Here is a 16003-nt window from a genome sequence, read left to right as displayed (position 1 = left end):
GGCAGCCCGATGTATCAGGCTCACTTAGACTATTCCGTCCATTGTGATACCACATTGGTGAACTTCTCTCTTATCACTGAGTGCTGCCCGATCCCATGTTAAGCTCAATGACAAGTGACCTCCTTTTTATAGCCGAGTCCGAACGGCGTTCAACATTGCAGTGAAACCACTTAGAGAAGCTTTGAAAACCTCAGAAATGTCACCAGCTTGCTGAGGTGGGATAATCCACCGCTGAAAAACTTTTTGGTGTTCGGTCGAAGCAGGAATCGAACCCACGACCTTGTGTATGCAAGGCGGGCATGCTAACCATTGCACTACGGTGGCTTTGGTAAAATGTTATTTCTATACAAAATTTTGTCAAAATTTTATTTTTATAAAAATTTTTATCACAATTTTATTTCTATAAAAATTTTGTCAAATTTTTAGCTATACCAAATTTTCGCAATATTTTATTTCTATAGAAAATTTTGTCAAAAAAGCCTAGGAAACTAAGTCGATTTTTCATTATCTTCGAGACTATTTTTTTAATATCCAGTCAAATTGACTTTTGATATTGTCCACCATGGCCAAAAATCACTAACATCGAAGGTTGATTTTCTCAAATTTGGAATAAGTCGTAAATTCGAAAAGTTGAAAGTCAAAAACTCCAAAATTCGACTTTTCCAAATTTTCATAAAGTCGACTTTGAAAAAGGAAAGTTGTGTAACTTTTATGCTGGTAATTCAATCCAAACGTTATGATTCCCATTACGATCTCCCACACTTTACTATTTGGACCATTTTAGAGAGTTCTCAAAAGTGAATGAATTCTTAAATTTCATCTGTCCACACAATTTTGGTCAGTGCAATCAATAACTTTTCAAATCACAAAAGTCGAATTTTAATTTATTTTTTAGTAATTTCTAGTAAATTGATTTTTAAATTCCATCTTTCTACATCCACACAATTTTGGTCATTAGAATCAATCACAAAATATTTTCTGACAAAATCAAATATGTTTTTTTTTTGAATTCCTAACGCACTTCGTGTCAGCTACTCTGTAGATGTATGTACATACACTTGGCATGGACATTAGATGGATACTACAAATATTACATACCTCAACATATTCTCCGGAGCCTTATCATGTTCCATCAAATGTTCAAAAGCCTTTTCAACATTCAAAAGTCCACTGCCTTGAGCAAAGGGATCAACATAACCCAATTTAGTGGCAGTAGCACAAATGGCACGTTTGACGCTAAAGGGTGAATATGCAACATTACGTTGTTTCAAACCGGAGATGAGCAAGGCTAGAAACACATAAAGACAAAGTAAACAAACAAACAAAGAAAGAAAGAAATGAAGTAATTCTTGGAAATGGTATGGAAAGATGTTTTTATTCAAGTGTTGCATTAATCCCTCTTGCCGGCCATCAGCATACAATTCTTCTAATACCCTTGGTACTTACCTATTGCTCCGGCAACATGAGGTGCTGCCATGGAAGTACCATTCATAAGCACAGATTTACTCATAGTAAATTGTGGCACTGAGGTAATAGCTCCACCCGGAGCACATACCGTTACGCCTTGACCACCATCAATGCAGGGATCACGAGAAGTCCAAGTATAACAATTGCCCGGTAGTTTTTCACGTAAGGCATATTCAGCTTCCATCATTTGGGGTGAAACATAGGCACCCACACCAATGCAACTGGGTTGAGCAATATCCGGTGGTGTACCCACTGTGCATAAAGCTGGACCATGATTACCGGCCGAGGCCACCCATACAACACCATACTTATTAACCACTTCGCTCATAAGTTCACCGATGCGGCTAAACAAGAAGAATGTGGGGGGCGAAAAAAAAACAAGAAAGCAAATGGACAAATGAAAACTATTTTTTTCCTTTCGTTCTTGGAAAATGCATCAGCTTTAGCTAACCAAAGTCAAAGGAAATGTGTTTAACATTGGATAAAATACTTTTGGAAATTTCCTTTGGATTCTCTTCTGTGGTTAAGTGAAATATGGTTTGGTGTGGGTGTATGTGTGTTTGTTTTTGTGATGGTACTCTCTTAACCACAACTTGGTAGGGAGTATAAAGGACTGTCATTGAGGTTTGATTTGTGTTGGTTTATTTTCTTGCTACATGTTGGGGAGGATTAATACACAAACACAGATAAAAAAGTAACCACAAACACACGCACATACATGGAAAAGGAAAAGTGCAGTCAACGTGAAACAAACAATTACCTTAAGTAAGGTTTTCTTTTTCTACGTCGCTTTTTATCAATTGCATCAGGGTTTCTTGATTTATAATGGTTCGTTTGTTTCGAGTTTTCGTTTTTTATTTTTGTTGTTGTTTGAAATGAAATTGGAATTTTATTGTAAAAGAATTCAAAGGAAATCTCATAAAAGATAGTATTTTAATTAGGTGCTAAGCAACTGGAAATAGAAGAAATAGAATCATAATGTTGCTTATATCTTACCCACAATTGGACCAATGTGAATGTTCACCATAACTCATATTGATAACATCCACTTTACGGCCCGTACGACATAGTTCCATAATTTTCATCATTGCTCGAACCAGACCTGTACCAGTCTCCATTGAACCCAAACGTCCATCACCAATTGTTAAGGAGACTATTTTGGCATTGGGTGCTACACCATTGAGATCGCTGGAAGAATGATTGCCACTGGCAATGGAAGCCACATGGGTACCATGAGAAGCTGCAAAATTAAAGAAAAAATAAATTGTTGTGGCTTTGTGGAAAGGGATAATATAAAATTCGAATATAGAGTTTCAATACTTTGGGTGGACTTGATATGTCCATTATTTGTCCTCCGTATTTTACGGCGCTATGAATATGCGCCCCTTGAAAATTAGCCCCAAAACCTAAATGAAATAGTACCACAAATTATATGAAAAACAACAACACAAAATTTCTGACCCGTTTGCATTATGAAAATATATTCTAATATTTCCAATGAAAATAAACCCTTGAGAGTCAACCTGGTGCAATGGTTAGCATATCCGCCGTGTACAGTGTTCCCAGTATTGGAGATGTTTACCCAAATTGGGGATAGGGACGAAAATTTTAAGTTGGTGACTTGGGTATGTGGTGGGGAATTTCCATAAATTTGGGGATTTTTGTGAGGATTTCTTCGAAATCCATTCAGTATAATAAATCTGGTTGCAATAATGATTTTCAAGATGTTCTGTTTATTCTACAGGACACAGGATTTCATTTTGGGGGTCCAAGTGCTAGTTTATAATTTTACTCAGCTAGGTTAAGGCATGTTACTTAGTCATTTTATAAAGACTCGGGTAAAAATTTTGCCCTCTCATCAGTCTTCATAACTGATTTTGACAATATATTCCATAAATGTATAAATGATGAAAATGGTCCACATTTATATTTATCTACCACCCAATCTTATTACTTGACTTTTCAGAAATAAATTTTCTTCCATAAATACATGGTGACCGAACTCCCATTTTCATTTTTCGTGTTGGCTTTCGAAATCTTGATCTTATTGGAGCTCGCAAGCTAGTATTAGAATAAATTTTATATTTTTTCAATTTTTTAATTATTACCGATTTTCTACCGAGAGCCTAAATTTTTTTTTTAATTTTTTTTTTTTCATAAAAACTTGTCAAAACCGTATTGGGGATTTTTGTGAGGAATATTAATTTATGGGGGATTTTTGGGAACCAAAGCATCCAAATTTGGGGAGAAGATCCAGCAAAATACTGGCAACACTGGCCGTATATACAGAAAGTTATGGATTCAATCCTAGTTTCGACTAAACACCAAGAAAGTTTTTCAGCTCTGCATTATCCCCTCCCAGTAATGCTGGTGACATTTCTGAGTGTTGCAAAGCTTCTCTAAGAGGTTTGAACACAGTCTGGAATGCCGTTCAGGCTCGGCTAGAAAAAGGTGGTCCCTTGTCATTGAGCCAAACATACAATCGGACTGCATTCAGTGATAAGATAGGAGTTCACGAATGTGGTATCACAATGGACTGAATAGTCTAAATGAGCCAGAAATATCGGGGTGCCATTATATCTTACCTAACTCCAATTTCCTTTTCGGGATTGTGCTTCGTTTTCAAGTGGGGTCTATTTTCGAATTGTGGGATTTGCCAATAATAATGTTGTTCTGAACAGCATTGTATCGCACCATATTTGGTTTATACATGGATAGCCTTTGGCCATACACTTTGGACTCTGTCCAATGTGGGCTAATGCCATTCCCAAGATATTAGTTCTCAGTAAGTTTTTTCTTGAAACTTCAACTTTGATCTTTTGAATCAAAGCAGCAAATAAGCCCTAATTTTATTTTGAGGTCTATTTTCATTTTGTTGGGGCTCATTTTCATGTGGCTTATGTTCATTATAAAGTATGCTAGCGAATACCTTCAATGCTTTGAAAAGTGGTTAACGAATCAAATATATTCACTTAACCCTTGTGTATGTGATAACACCGGAAGCGATACCAGCGTGTTGAGGTCCCGTGTGACCTACAATAAAAAAGGATGGTAGAGAGGTTATCTCTACGATATTTTTCGATTATTTATTGTAGGTGGAGGGTTCTATGACGCACAAAATGCATATATAGATATTTGTTTGTAAATATAGAGTTTTCTTTAATTTTTAATAGAAAATAGTTTAAATTTTTGATAAGTATTCTAGAGGCCCTGATGTTTGTCACAGGCGTGGTACCTATAAGTATCCTTATACGTACCAAGCAACAATATATTGTTTTGGTAGTTGAATGTTCGGTACAAACTGGATTTTTGAAGGATAAGCAAGTATATACAGTAGTAAGTTCGGCCGGGCCGACTCTTAAATACCCACCACCATGAATCAAATATAATAGTTTCCTTTGAAAACTCTTCATCGGTGCGGGTATCTTGATAATATATGTAGGACCAGTACACTTCCCGAAGATAAATTTAAAGATTCTACCTATGAATACCAGATTAGATTCTGTATTTATAAGAACCAATTCTGTTTGAATTCTAGAGAAATCATAAACATATCGTGTAAATGATGAAAAAAGCCTTGATTTGAAATCTTAAATCCGTAGATTTTTACCGTCATTATTTAAATGATAACGAGGAGTAAAATCTGGAAGTTTTACTATTAGTTTCAAGCAATTGATATGATCCTGCTATACCCTCAAGAAGTGAAATCGGTCGATCGATAAATGTCTTACATAATGGACCGGTAGAAATAAATGGGATACAAATTTTTGAGGGTCAAAAATACCAGTATATTTATATTTTCAGGCAAAGTGGATAAAAAATACAAATTCTAGCAGCCTAAGAACTAAATCCGGGAGTTAGGTCTATATGGGGGCTATAGCAAAGCATGGACCAATACTCAAAATTTTCGGCACACCTCTTAATGTTCCTCAAATACCTCTAGAATTCAAATTTCAGACAAATTGGGTAAAAACTACGAAATCTAAAATCGGGCGATCAGTCTGCACACCTATTTGTGGTCGTAAAATACATCTAGATTTCCAATTTTAGGCAAATCGAATAAAAACTACGGTTTCTAGAAGCTAAGGACCCCAAATCGGGGGATCACTTTATATGGGAGATATATCAAAACTGGGACCGATACTACCCACTTTCGACACACCTATTTGTGATCTTAAAATACCTCTAGATTTTCAATTTCAAGCAAATCGGATAGAAAATATAGTATCTAGACGCCCAAGAAGTAAAATCGGGGGATCGGTCTATATGGGGGCTATACCAAAACATTAACCGATACTCCCCATTTTCGACACCCCTATTTATGGTCATAAAATACCTCTAGATTTCAAATTTCATGCAAATCGGATAGTAAATACAGTTTCTAGGAGCCCAAGAAATAAAATCTGGAGATCGGTCTAAATGGGGGCTATACCAAAACATGGACCGATACTCCCCAATTTTGGCACACCTCTTTGTGGTCCAAAAATACCTCTGGATTTCCAATTTCAGGCAAATTGGATAAAAACTACGGTTTCTATAAGCTCAAGACCCCAAATCGGGAGGTCGGTTTATATGGGGACTATACCAAAACCTGGACCGATATAGCCCATCTTCGAACTTGACCTGCCTTCAGACAAAAGACAAGTTTGTGCAAAATTTCAGCACGATTGCTTCATTATTGAAGACTGTAGCGTGATTACAACAGACAGACAGACTGACAGCCAGACAGACAGACGGAAATGGTTACATCGTCTTAGCATTTCTCCCTGATCAAGAATATATATACTTTATATAGTCGGAAATCGATATTTCGATGTTTTACAAACGGAATGACAAACTTATTATACCCCCGTCACCATTCTGTGGTGCTGGGTATAACAATACGATTCTTTTAGTGGCGTTCGTTTTGTTCGCAGTGTTATGTGCATAGTGGTTGCTTCAAACTTGGTTCAAATTGAGGCACATCTTGCCAAATTCCAGGAGCCGATGGGTCTGGAATATGTATAGAAATATAAAAACTTAGATCGACCACGATTTCTATGAAGCGCTACTCAAGGGTCACATGACACTTGTCACGTTTTGCTTGTCCTATTAAACCTACTCAGATCCACAGAGAATTCCAATTCTAGCCGTCTGTTCTTCCAGAACTTTAATATTACGAAGGTTGCCTTTTATATTTCGGTAGTGTTGCAATATGCCAACTGACGATACTATCCTAAACCTTAACAGTTTTGAGGTTGTATGTACTCAGAACGTTTTGGCATAAGAGCGCTATTTGTGTTGTTTACAGAAACTTTAATGATTCATCTCGCCCCAAAAATGGAATTAAATCTGAATATTTTCATGCTATTGTTTTTTACAACTTTCGACGTGGAATAACTCAACAACAGTACATCGATGAACCTAATTCATTTTTTGGCGATGCATTTCCGTCAAGGACCAGTGTTTATCCTGGGTAACGAGAATTCCACCGAGGTCGTAGATCACTACAAGGCGAATTTCGTGAAGATAGTCAAAAATCAGTTGTTGTTCCGGAAACCATTGATGTTGTGTGACAATTGATATGACCTATCGTGAGATTAAGACAATCTTAGGCATTAGTGGGACCAGCATATTGTATGAAAATTTGACCGTCAAAAAAATTTGTTCGATCAAAACAATTCCTCAAAAAAGGCTCGGTAAAAAAAACCCTCCATAAAATACGATCGAAGTGTTTCGATCGAAAGCTGTCACACGTAGAGCAGTCAATTGTTTGGGTTCTTCCAGCTAAATCCAACAAAAGTTTTTTTTATGCTCCAATCCCGGAGTATAAGAGTCACCCTCGTACAACATGCCATAATATTTGTTAATTAAATACTTACAACACATTCCAACAATTTCCAAAACATCTCCTTCATCATGGACATTGACTGAAATCGATAGATAATCATCAACATTCTTGATTTCATGGGTCTTCGTGTATTCTCCAATGTGTAGTGCATTTTCCAAGTCACCCTAGTGGCAAAAAAAACAAAAAGCAATGCAAACTTTAAACACCCTAAAAATTAAATTAAATTTAAATAAAAGTGCATAATACCTTCTCCGTTATATCAATGACACATTGCCAACCATTTTGTGTTTCATATAAAATACAATCAAATGCGGTTTTTATATCTGGATAATATTTTTCATAGGCATTGAGCATTTCTAAGGTATTGTCTAAGTCTTCTTTAATGAGTTTTTTATCCCATGATAATTTGGAAGAATCTACAAAGATATATTGAAAAACAAATAAAAATATAAGCTACTAGTATTAGCTTTTTGGTTTGTTTTATCACCTGGATTTTGTGCATCAAATTCATTTATTTTTCTAGAGATCTCAGCAATGGCAGTTTTATGTAAACCATCCCATTCTTTGAGTTTGCGAGCATTGGTCAAATTCTCGCGTACCTTGGATGGGCATAAGTCATAGAATCGTTTGAGACCCACACGGAATTCACCATTGGCGCCAGTATTGTTGGCAATCATTTCAGATGTTAACTAAAGAGATAAAAGGAGAGTAAGAATTATGTTATAACATCATTGTCTACCATGACAATAATTTTCTATATCTTCACTGAAGTTGCAGGTGTATGTATTTCATTCAAAACAAATTCATCCTTTCGTAATCTTTAAAATCGAAAATTTAATTTTCTAAAATAGAAAAAATTGATTTTGCGAAAATTTTCGATAGAAATAAAATTGAAATAAAAAATTTTCTATAGAAATAAAATTTTTAAAAAAATTTTTATAGAAATAAAATTTTTAAGAAATTTTCTATAGAAATAAAATTTTCACAAAATTTTCTTAGAAATAAAATTTTTAAGAAATTTTCCTATAGAAATAAAATGTTGACAAAATTTTCTATAGAAATTAAATTTTTATATTTCATGTTAGCCTGATACCGAAAACAGGCAATTGACGTCCAAACCTTTCCACAGCCTTTAGTATAGATCTGGCTGGGAGAGATAACTCAATTTTGGGCCCTTTATGATAATTCCTTGTGGAGAAAACATTTGGGAAACTTCCTCTTACAAAAATAATTGTATAATTAGATATAATGCATTTGGACGTCAATTGCCTGTTTTCGGTATCAGGCTAACATGAAATATAATAAGCAACGATGAGCCCGTCGTAAAACTAGGAAAAACACTACTAATGTACGCGTTAGAATTGTTGTTGTATCCTGGAAACCAGTAGAAACAATAAGCATTGTTCGACTGTTAACCACTTAGGTGAATTCTAACAAATTAACTTTCTAAAAATAAATTTCGTGTTGTCGCATTACTATGTAACAAAACGAAATAAAAATAAGACTAAGGGACTTGTAAGTTATATGAAAAGATGATGTACAGTGGGAGAAAAGATGATTCAATTTGTAAGAGCAAATTTCCCCAATGTTTTCTCCATAAGGAGTTAGCATAAAGGGCCCAATATTGAGTTATCTCTCCCAGCCAGATCTATACTAAAGACTGTGGAAAGGTTCATTCGCCCGAACCGAAACATGTACAGTCCAGGCGTGTATAGATTTGTATCTGGCGTTTTCTTTTCAATGACTCTATTAACCATGTTCCTTAATCTATATCTGTCCATAAAGCTCGACAAATAATTGTATAATTAGATAGAAATAAAATTTTATATAAAAATAAAATTTTGACAAAATTTTCTATAAAAATAAAATTTTGACATAATTTTCTTTGGAAATGAAATTTTGAAAATAAAATTCTATGGAAATAAAATTTTGGGAAAATTTTCTATAGAAATAAAATTTTGCGAAAATTTTGTTTGCGAAACAAAATTTTGAAAAAATTTTCTATAGAAATAAAATTTTGAAAAAATTTTCTATAGAAATAAAATTGGCAAAATTTTCTATAGAGATGAAATTTTGTATAGAAATAAAATTTTAAGAAAATTTTGTTTGCGAAATAAAATTTTGACAAAATTTTCTATAGAGATGAAACTTTGACAAAATTTTGTATAGAAGTAAAATGTTGACAAAATTTTCTATAGAAATAAAATTTTCACAAATTTTTCTATGGAAATAACATTTTGACAAATTTTTCGATAGAAATAATATTTTCACAAAATTTTCTATAGAATTAAAACTTTGACAAAATTTTCGATAGAAATAAAATTTTGGGAAAATTTTCTATAGAAATAAAATTTAAAAAAAAATTTTATAGAAATAAAATATTGAGAAAATTTTCTACCGTGGTGCAATGGTTAGCATGCCCGCCCAGTCAGAAATTTACGATGGTTATAAATATTGAGCGTTGTAACAGCGTTGGAAGCCAACGTTGAAACAACGCTTGCTAAACAAATTAATTGACGGTTTTTAAATAGTAAATTTTCCATAAAATTGTCGTTGAAAATGCATGTTCCATCAATGTCCAATGGTTTTTAATGAGTAATGGATGTATTATTGTTGATATGAATTGATTTATAATAGGATAATGTTCCTTTATCATATAAAGTGAATGTGTACATTAACAGTGAAACAACTAGGAACAACAATTTTGGTTAATTTTACAAATGAGGCAATTGTAGAAAGTTTTAACTAAACTAAACGCTGACATCACGCCAAAACCCAAATATAAGTACTTATTTATCGACTAATTGAAGAAATTTTGTTAGACATAATTACTTTTTTTCACAAAAATTTTGTCAAAATCCTATCTCTATAGAAAATTTTGTCCAAATTTTATTTCTATAGAAAATGTTGTCAAGATTTTATTTCTATAGACAATTTTGTCAACATTTTATTTCTATGGAAAATTTTGTGAAAATTTTATTTCTATTTATAAACTACCTCTTAGTTGGAGAGGAATATTTTGCAAAATCTACCAAAACATTGAACATCCTACAAGTCTATCAAGCAGTCAAAAATTTACCATTTTTGCTAGAATTCTACCAATTGTGGCAACCGTGTTCCAAATACACCAGTGTGAGACAGGGAGACGGACATTGCAAAATCGATTCAATCTAATTCTAGGTTAGGTTATCTTAGGTGGCAGCCCGATGTATCAGGCTCACTTAGACTATTCAGTCCATTGTGTTACCACAGTGGGGAACTTCTCTCTTATCACTGAGTGCTGCTCAATTCTATGTTAGGCTCAACGACAAGGGACCTCCTTTTTATATCCTAGTCCGAACGGCGTTACACATTGCAGTGAAACCACTTAGAGAAGTTTTGAAACACTCAGAAATGTCACCAGCATTAACGAGTTGGGATTATCCAGCGCTGAAAAAAAAAACATTTTGGTGTTTGGTCGAATCTGGTTTGGAACCCAAGACCCTGTGTATGCAAGGCGGGCAGAAATAACATTTTGACAATATTTTCTATAGAAATAACATTTTGGCAAAATTTTCTATAGAAATAAAATTTTGACAAAATCTTCTAGAAACAATTGGAAAGACGTATGAAATTTTGTTTTTCAGTGCTTTTTAATGGTTGTAAAAACCATCGATACACCGTATAACGATGTTATCATTTTGGGGTTGTCAAAGCGTTCGTTAAACCATCGGAAAAGCGTATAAAATATTGTTTTCATGACGCTTTGAAAACGTTGTTAAATACAATCGATACACCGTGGAATGATGTTATCATTTTGGGGTTGTAACAACGCCTTTTCCCACCGTGTATCAACCGTTCACAACGCTTTTACAACGCTTTTCCGATGGTTTTTTTCTGACTGGGTAGTGGTTTCACTGCATGTGGAACGCCATTCGGACTCGGCTATAAAAATGGACCCTTGTCATTGAGCTTAGCATGGAAACGGGCAGCACTCAGTGATAAGAGAGACGTTCACCACTGCGGTATCACAGTGGACTGAATAGTCTAAGTGAGCCTGATACATCGGGCTGCCACCTAACCTAACATTTTCACAAAATTTTCTATAGAAATAAAATTTTGACAGAATTTTCTATAGATATAAAAATTGATAAAATTTTCTATAGAAAAAAATTGATAAAATTTTCTACAGAAAAAAAAAAATGTTGACAAAATTTTCTATAGAGAAAAATGTTTACAAAATTTTCTATAGAAAAAAATTTTGACAAAATTTTCTATACAAAAAAATTTTAACAAATTTTTTTATAGAAATAACATTTTGATACAGAAATAAAATGTTGACAAAATTTTCTATAGAAATAAAATTTTGTAAAAAATGTCCATAAAAATAAAATTTTCTATAGAAATAAAATTTTGTAGAAAATTGTCATAAAAATAAAATTTTGTCAAAATTTTCTATAGAAATAAAATTTTGCGAAAATTTTCTATAGAAACAAAATTTTTCTTTTCCTTTGTTGTTTAAGCTACACTTGCAGTTTAGTCAATGCATGATTTTAAGCTGAAATCAAAAAACAACAACAATGCTTAAAGAACAAAACCAACAATATTAAAACAAAACGAATGAAAAAAGAAATAAAATTTTGCGAAAATTTTCTTTAGAAATAATTATTATTATTTCAGTGTATTAGATTTGGGAAACTGGTTGTGATGTGTATTTATTTAGTTGTAAGGATTTTAATTTTAAAGTTTTTTTCTGTAGCCTATGGTTATGATTTATTACTGTGTAATACACTATATTTGCCACTAGGCCTTTGTATTATATTGAATGAATAAACAAACAAACAAATAAAATTTTGCACAATTTTCTATAGAAATAAAATTTTGCACAATTTTCTATAGAAATAAAATTTTGACAAAATTTTCTATAGAAATAATATATTGACAACATTTTCTATAGAAATAAAATGTTGACAAAATTTTCTATAGAAATAAAATTTTGAAAAAAAAAATCTCTATGGAAATAAAATTTTGTTTTGAGCTTGCTTCCTCTATATTCATTCTTTTTGTTTGTTAAAATTAAATAAAATTTTGATACAGAAATAAAATGTTGACAACATTTTCTATAAAAATAAAATTTTGACAAAATTGTCTATAAAAATAACATTTTGAGAACATTTTCTATAGAAGTAACATTTTGAAAAAAAGTTCAATAGGTATAAAATTTTGAGAAAATTTTCTATAGAAATAAAATCTTGAGAAAATTTTCTATAGAAATATAATTTTGAGAAAATTTTCTATAGAAATATAATTTTTAGAAAATTTTCCATAGGAATAAAATTTTGACAAAATTTTCTATAGAAATAAACTTTTGACAAAATTTTCTATAGAAGTAAAATTTTGACAAAAACTTTTTAAATTAAATATCGTTACCATTTTTAATTTTCGTGTTAGGTTATACTATCATCCCTTCCTCCACCACTGTATCACAATGGACTGAATAGTTTAAATGAGCCTGAAATATCGGGCTGCAACCTAACCTTACCTATCCCTTGCCATATGAGGTATTGAGAGTATATATACTCTCTATATTCATATATGAATATCTATCGGAACAACCAAATATTATAAGTATTCAAATAGGTTTGCCAATTTGGTCCTTTTAACTACCAGTTGGAAATTTTCCAATTGGATGACGAAAGCAAGGATTTTATGACACTTTCGTTTGTAATCACCATAGATAGAAAACTTTATTGTTATTTTTGAATCACCCATTTATCCATATTTCGTTATAGGTACAAGTTTTTATAGTTTTTCTAGTATCGCTTTGACAATTTTTTTATTATCCACCATTTCTACTAGCGAAAAAAATATTGAAAATTGTAATTGAAAAATCTCAACATCTGGTCGCCTTATCTCATAAAACATATTACTGCATTGTAAACAATTTTTTTTAGAAAATTATGACAACAACAAATTACATATTTAAGCCAAAGTAAATAGCATGAACAAATGAAGAATACAACAACAAGAACACACATTCGCACACACACAAACACTCGCAAACAACGTACCTTCAATTGTCTCCCGGAAAGACCGGTAAGACATCCTTTGTCATCCGGCTTGACTTTCTTCATCAGTACATCACCGCATCCCGTACAATCGAAACGTTCGATGACCTTAACAGTTTTTCCATCACACAAGGTCTGCAAAAAAATGTTTTTTGTTTTAACAAAACAACACAAAAAGTCAAATATCATTGCTCAGCATTTATCTTATATGCAAGTTCATATGTATGTGACAATGGATGATGATTCTAACCTCCAGACCGCTTGCTCTTGGATCAACACCTGAATCGAGAATGGCAATCGTAACATCTCGCCCATCAAATTCAGGATATTTTTGCAGAAAATTCACAACTCCCGTTTCAGCTTTGGGCACTAAGGCTGCAGTTGGAAATGGGGTCTCCACAACTCCTACATCACTGCTAAATTTGGTCATTGTTGAATTCGGCGTTTCTTCTACTGTGAAAGCTGGAATTTGTTTTTCTTCTGGTGGTATTGTGGACCTTAGCCGTTTTGCTGAGATATTGCAAAGGCAATGTGGATTTGCTAGATATGTTAAAAAAATTTTTGTTTGAAGTATTGTAGTTATTGGTATTAGGAGTTCGATCTCTCTCCCAATTGTTTAATAACTTTTGTTCCAATGAATAAATTGTTGCAACGGTGTGCGGGGTGACGATGTCAGTTTTGACAGTGGCACCAAGTGACACATTTGACAGATGACAATGGTTTTTCAGTTATTATAACCCCTTCACATTTTGTTCTTTTGCTGAACTTTCAAAGTTCAAGGTCGGTATTAAGCTCTAATATCGAAAAAAAAAACTTTTTCTCCAGTCAGGTACGCAGCACCATCGGAATATCCTGTTGCTTGTCAATAAGACAGTTTAGTCTTATTTTTCTTATGGGAGAAATATAATCAATCGATAACATCGTCTAAAGGTAAATTTTTGTCAATGTCAAATAGTAGATAACAATGTCAAATGAAATTTTTGTTTTTAATGAATTTATTTTGGGCAGCGATATTTTAATAGAAATTTTGCCATATGTGCTTCCGCTACCCATTAGATATGCTTCGGTGCTTTTCCTTACGAAAGTTCCGCGAGACATAGTTATCGATTATTTATATTGTACTCACATAAAATATATGCCATGTGGTTTTATATAGGAGCAAAATGTAATCAATCGATAACAATATCTCACAGCGTTTTCGTAAAGTCCGGAAATTTCGATTGCGTGCAGATAACACAGTTTTGTAGTGTATGTCATGTGAAAGCAAATATGTAAACAATCGATAGTAACGCCTCAAGGACCTTTCGTAAACAAAGATATGCTTCGGTGCTTTTCCTTACGAAAGTTTCGCGAGACATAGTTATCGATTATTTATATTGTACTCACATAAAATATATGCCATGTGGTTTTATATAGGAACAAAATGTAATCAATCGATAACAACATCTCACAGCGTTTTCGTAAAGCCCGGAAATTTCGATTGCGTGCAGATAACACAGTTTTGTAGTGTATTTCATGTGAAAGCAAATATGTAAACAATCGATAATAACGCCTCAAGGACCTTTCGTAAACAAACATGTAGCAATCCCCCTGCCAACCCTGCCAACATTTTTTGAATTTGGGGGCGCTTCTGAGAATCCCCACTACGTCGAAAACAATCATATACGACATCAAAAACTCGTCGGAAAAGCGCCGTCACTATTGAGAAGTTGTACCACGCCAAGTTACTACGAAAAAGTTTCTCATCAGTGCAATTATTAGGTGCCTATTTAGATCAATTTCGAAGGACGCCAATAAGAACCCCTGCAAACTATCGGAAAAAGTGCATTTTAAGATAATTTTAGAAGAATCATTTTGGTCAAGTAAAACACGATTGTGTAGATGTTTAATGATTTGATTAAACATTTATAATTTCTTATAAATATAACATTTTTCGGTTTATCTCATCACATTTAACATAATTTTTTGCATTAATAAAAGAATGATGTTGAGTTTTAAGTAACAAGTACATATTGCAGCGTCTATCAGCCAGTTTGTTTATTTTCGATGGAGACAGCGTGCCTGGAAAAATATTTGAAAAACGATCACTTTATTCTATTTGGAAAGTCGAAAATTGTTCACCATATACCTTTCACAATTTTAAGCGTAATATCTATGTCTTCAGAACTTTATTTTCGTTTTTATTTAAATAAAATATAACAAGCTGGTTGCGCTTGGCGTTTCACAAAAAATAAAATGGCTCTTCTAACAGTAGTGATGGCAAAATACTTTCATGTACATTTTGTACTTTTTGATATGCTTCCCCCATCACAGTTCGCGATGGTTGTGGTGACATTTACGAGTCTGAGGTAGCGATGAGGATGAAATGGAACTTTGAAATGCTGGCAGGGTTTGAAATGCTGGCAGGGAACATTTTTTGAATTTGAACTGAGAAGAACTGTGTTGATTTACACGTAGCAAGTTACATATTGCAGCATCTATCAGCTGTTTGTTTATTTTCGATGGAGGCAGCATGTCTGTACAAATATCTGAAAAAACAATCAATTTATTCCATTTGGAAAGACGAAAATTGTTCACCATCTTTCACAATTTTAAGCGTAATAACTATATTGTCAGCACTTTATTTTAATTTTTATTTAAATAAATTATAATAAGCTAG

The 16003-nt window shown here is 33.1% G+C and overlaps 1 protein-coding gene across 1 annotated transcript in view; it reads right to left on the bottom strand.

The window, feature by feature from the left end:
- Positions 1 to 14021, bottom strand: part of TppII (Tripeptidyl-peptidase II) — a 368289-nt gene extending 354268 nt beyond the window's left edge. The window contains exons 1-8 of the mRNA XM_075312350.1: positions 13595 to 14021; positions 13348 to 13479; positions 7785 to 7986; positions 7544 to 7713; positions 7329 to 7461; positions 2464 to 2707; positions 1447 to 1811; positions 1099 to 1288 (exon numbers count right to left, since the gene is read on the bottom strand). Coding sequence (XP_075168465.1) covers positions 1099 to 1288; positions 1447 to 1811; positions 2464 to 2707; positions 7329 to 7461; positions 7544 to 7713; positions 7785 to 7986; positions 13348 to 13479; positions 13595 to 13774 — 1616 coding nt within the window. The 5' untranslated portion in view covers positions 13775 to 14021. The remainder of the gene's footprint in view (positions 1 to 1098; positions 1289 to 1446; positions 1812 to 2463; positions 2708 to 7328; positions 7462 to 7543; positions 7714 to 7784; positions 7987 to 13347; positions 13480 to 13594) is intronic.
- Positions 14022 to 16003: the final 1982 nt, after the last annotated feature.

The sequence above is a fragment of the Haematobia irritans genome, chromosome 5, assembly GCF_050003625.1.
Source record: "Haematobia irritans isolate KBUSLIRL chromosome 5, ASM5000362v1, whole genome shotgun sequence".
NCBI lineage: Eukaryota > Metazoa > Arthropoda > Insecta > Diptera > Muscidae > Haematobia > Haematobia irritans.
Note: the sequence above shows the minus strand (reverse complement) of the source record. Positions and strands in the feature narration are given on the sequence as shown.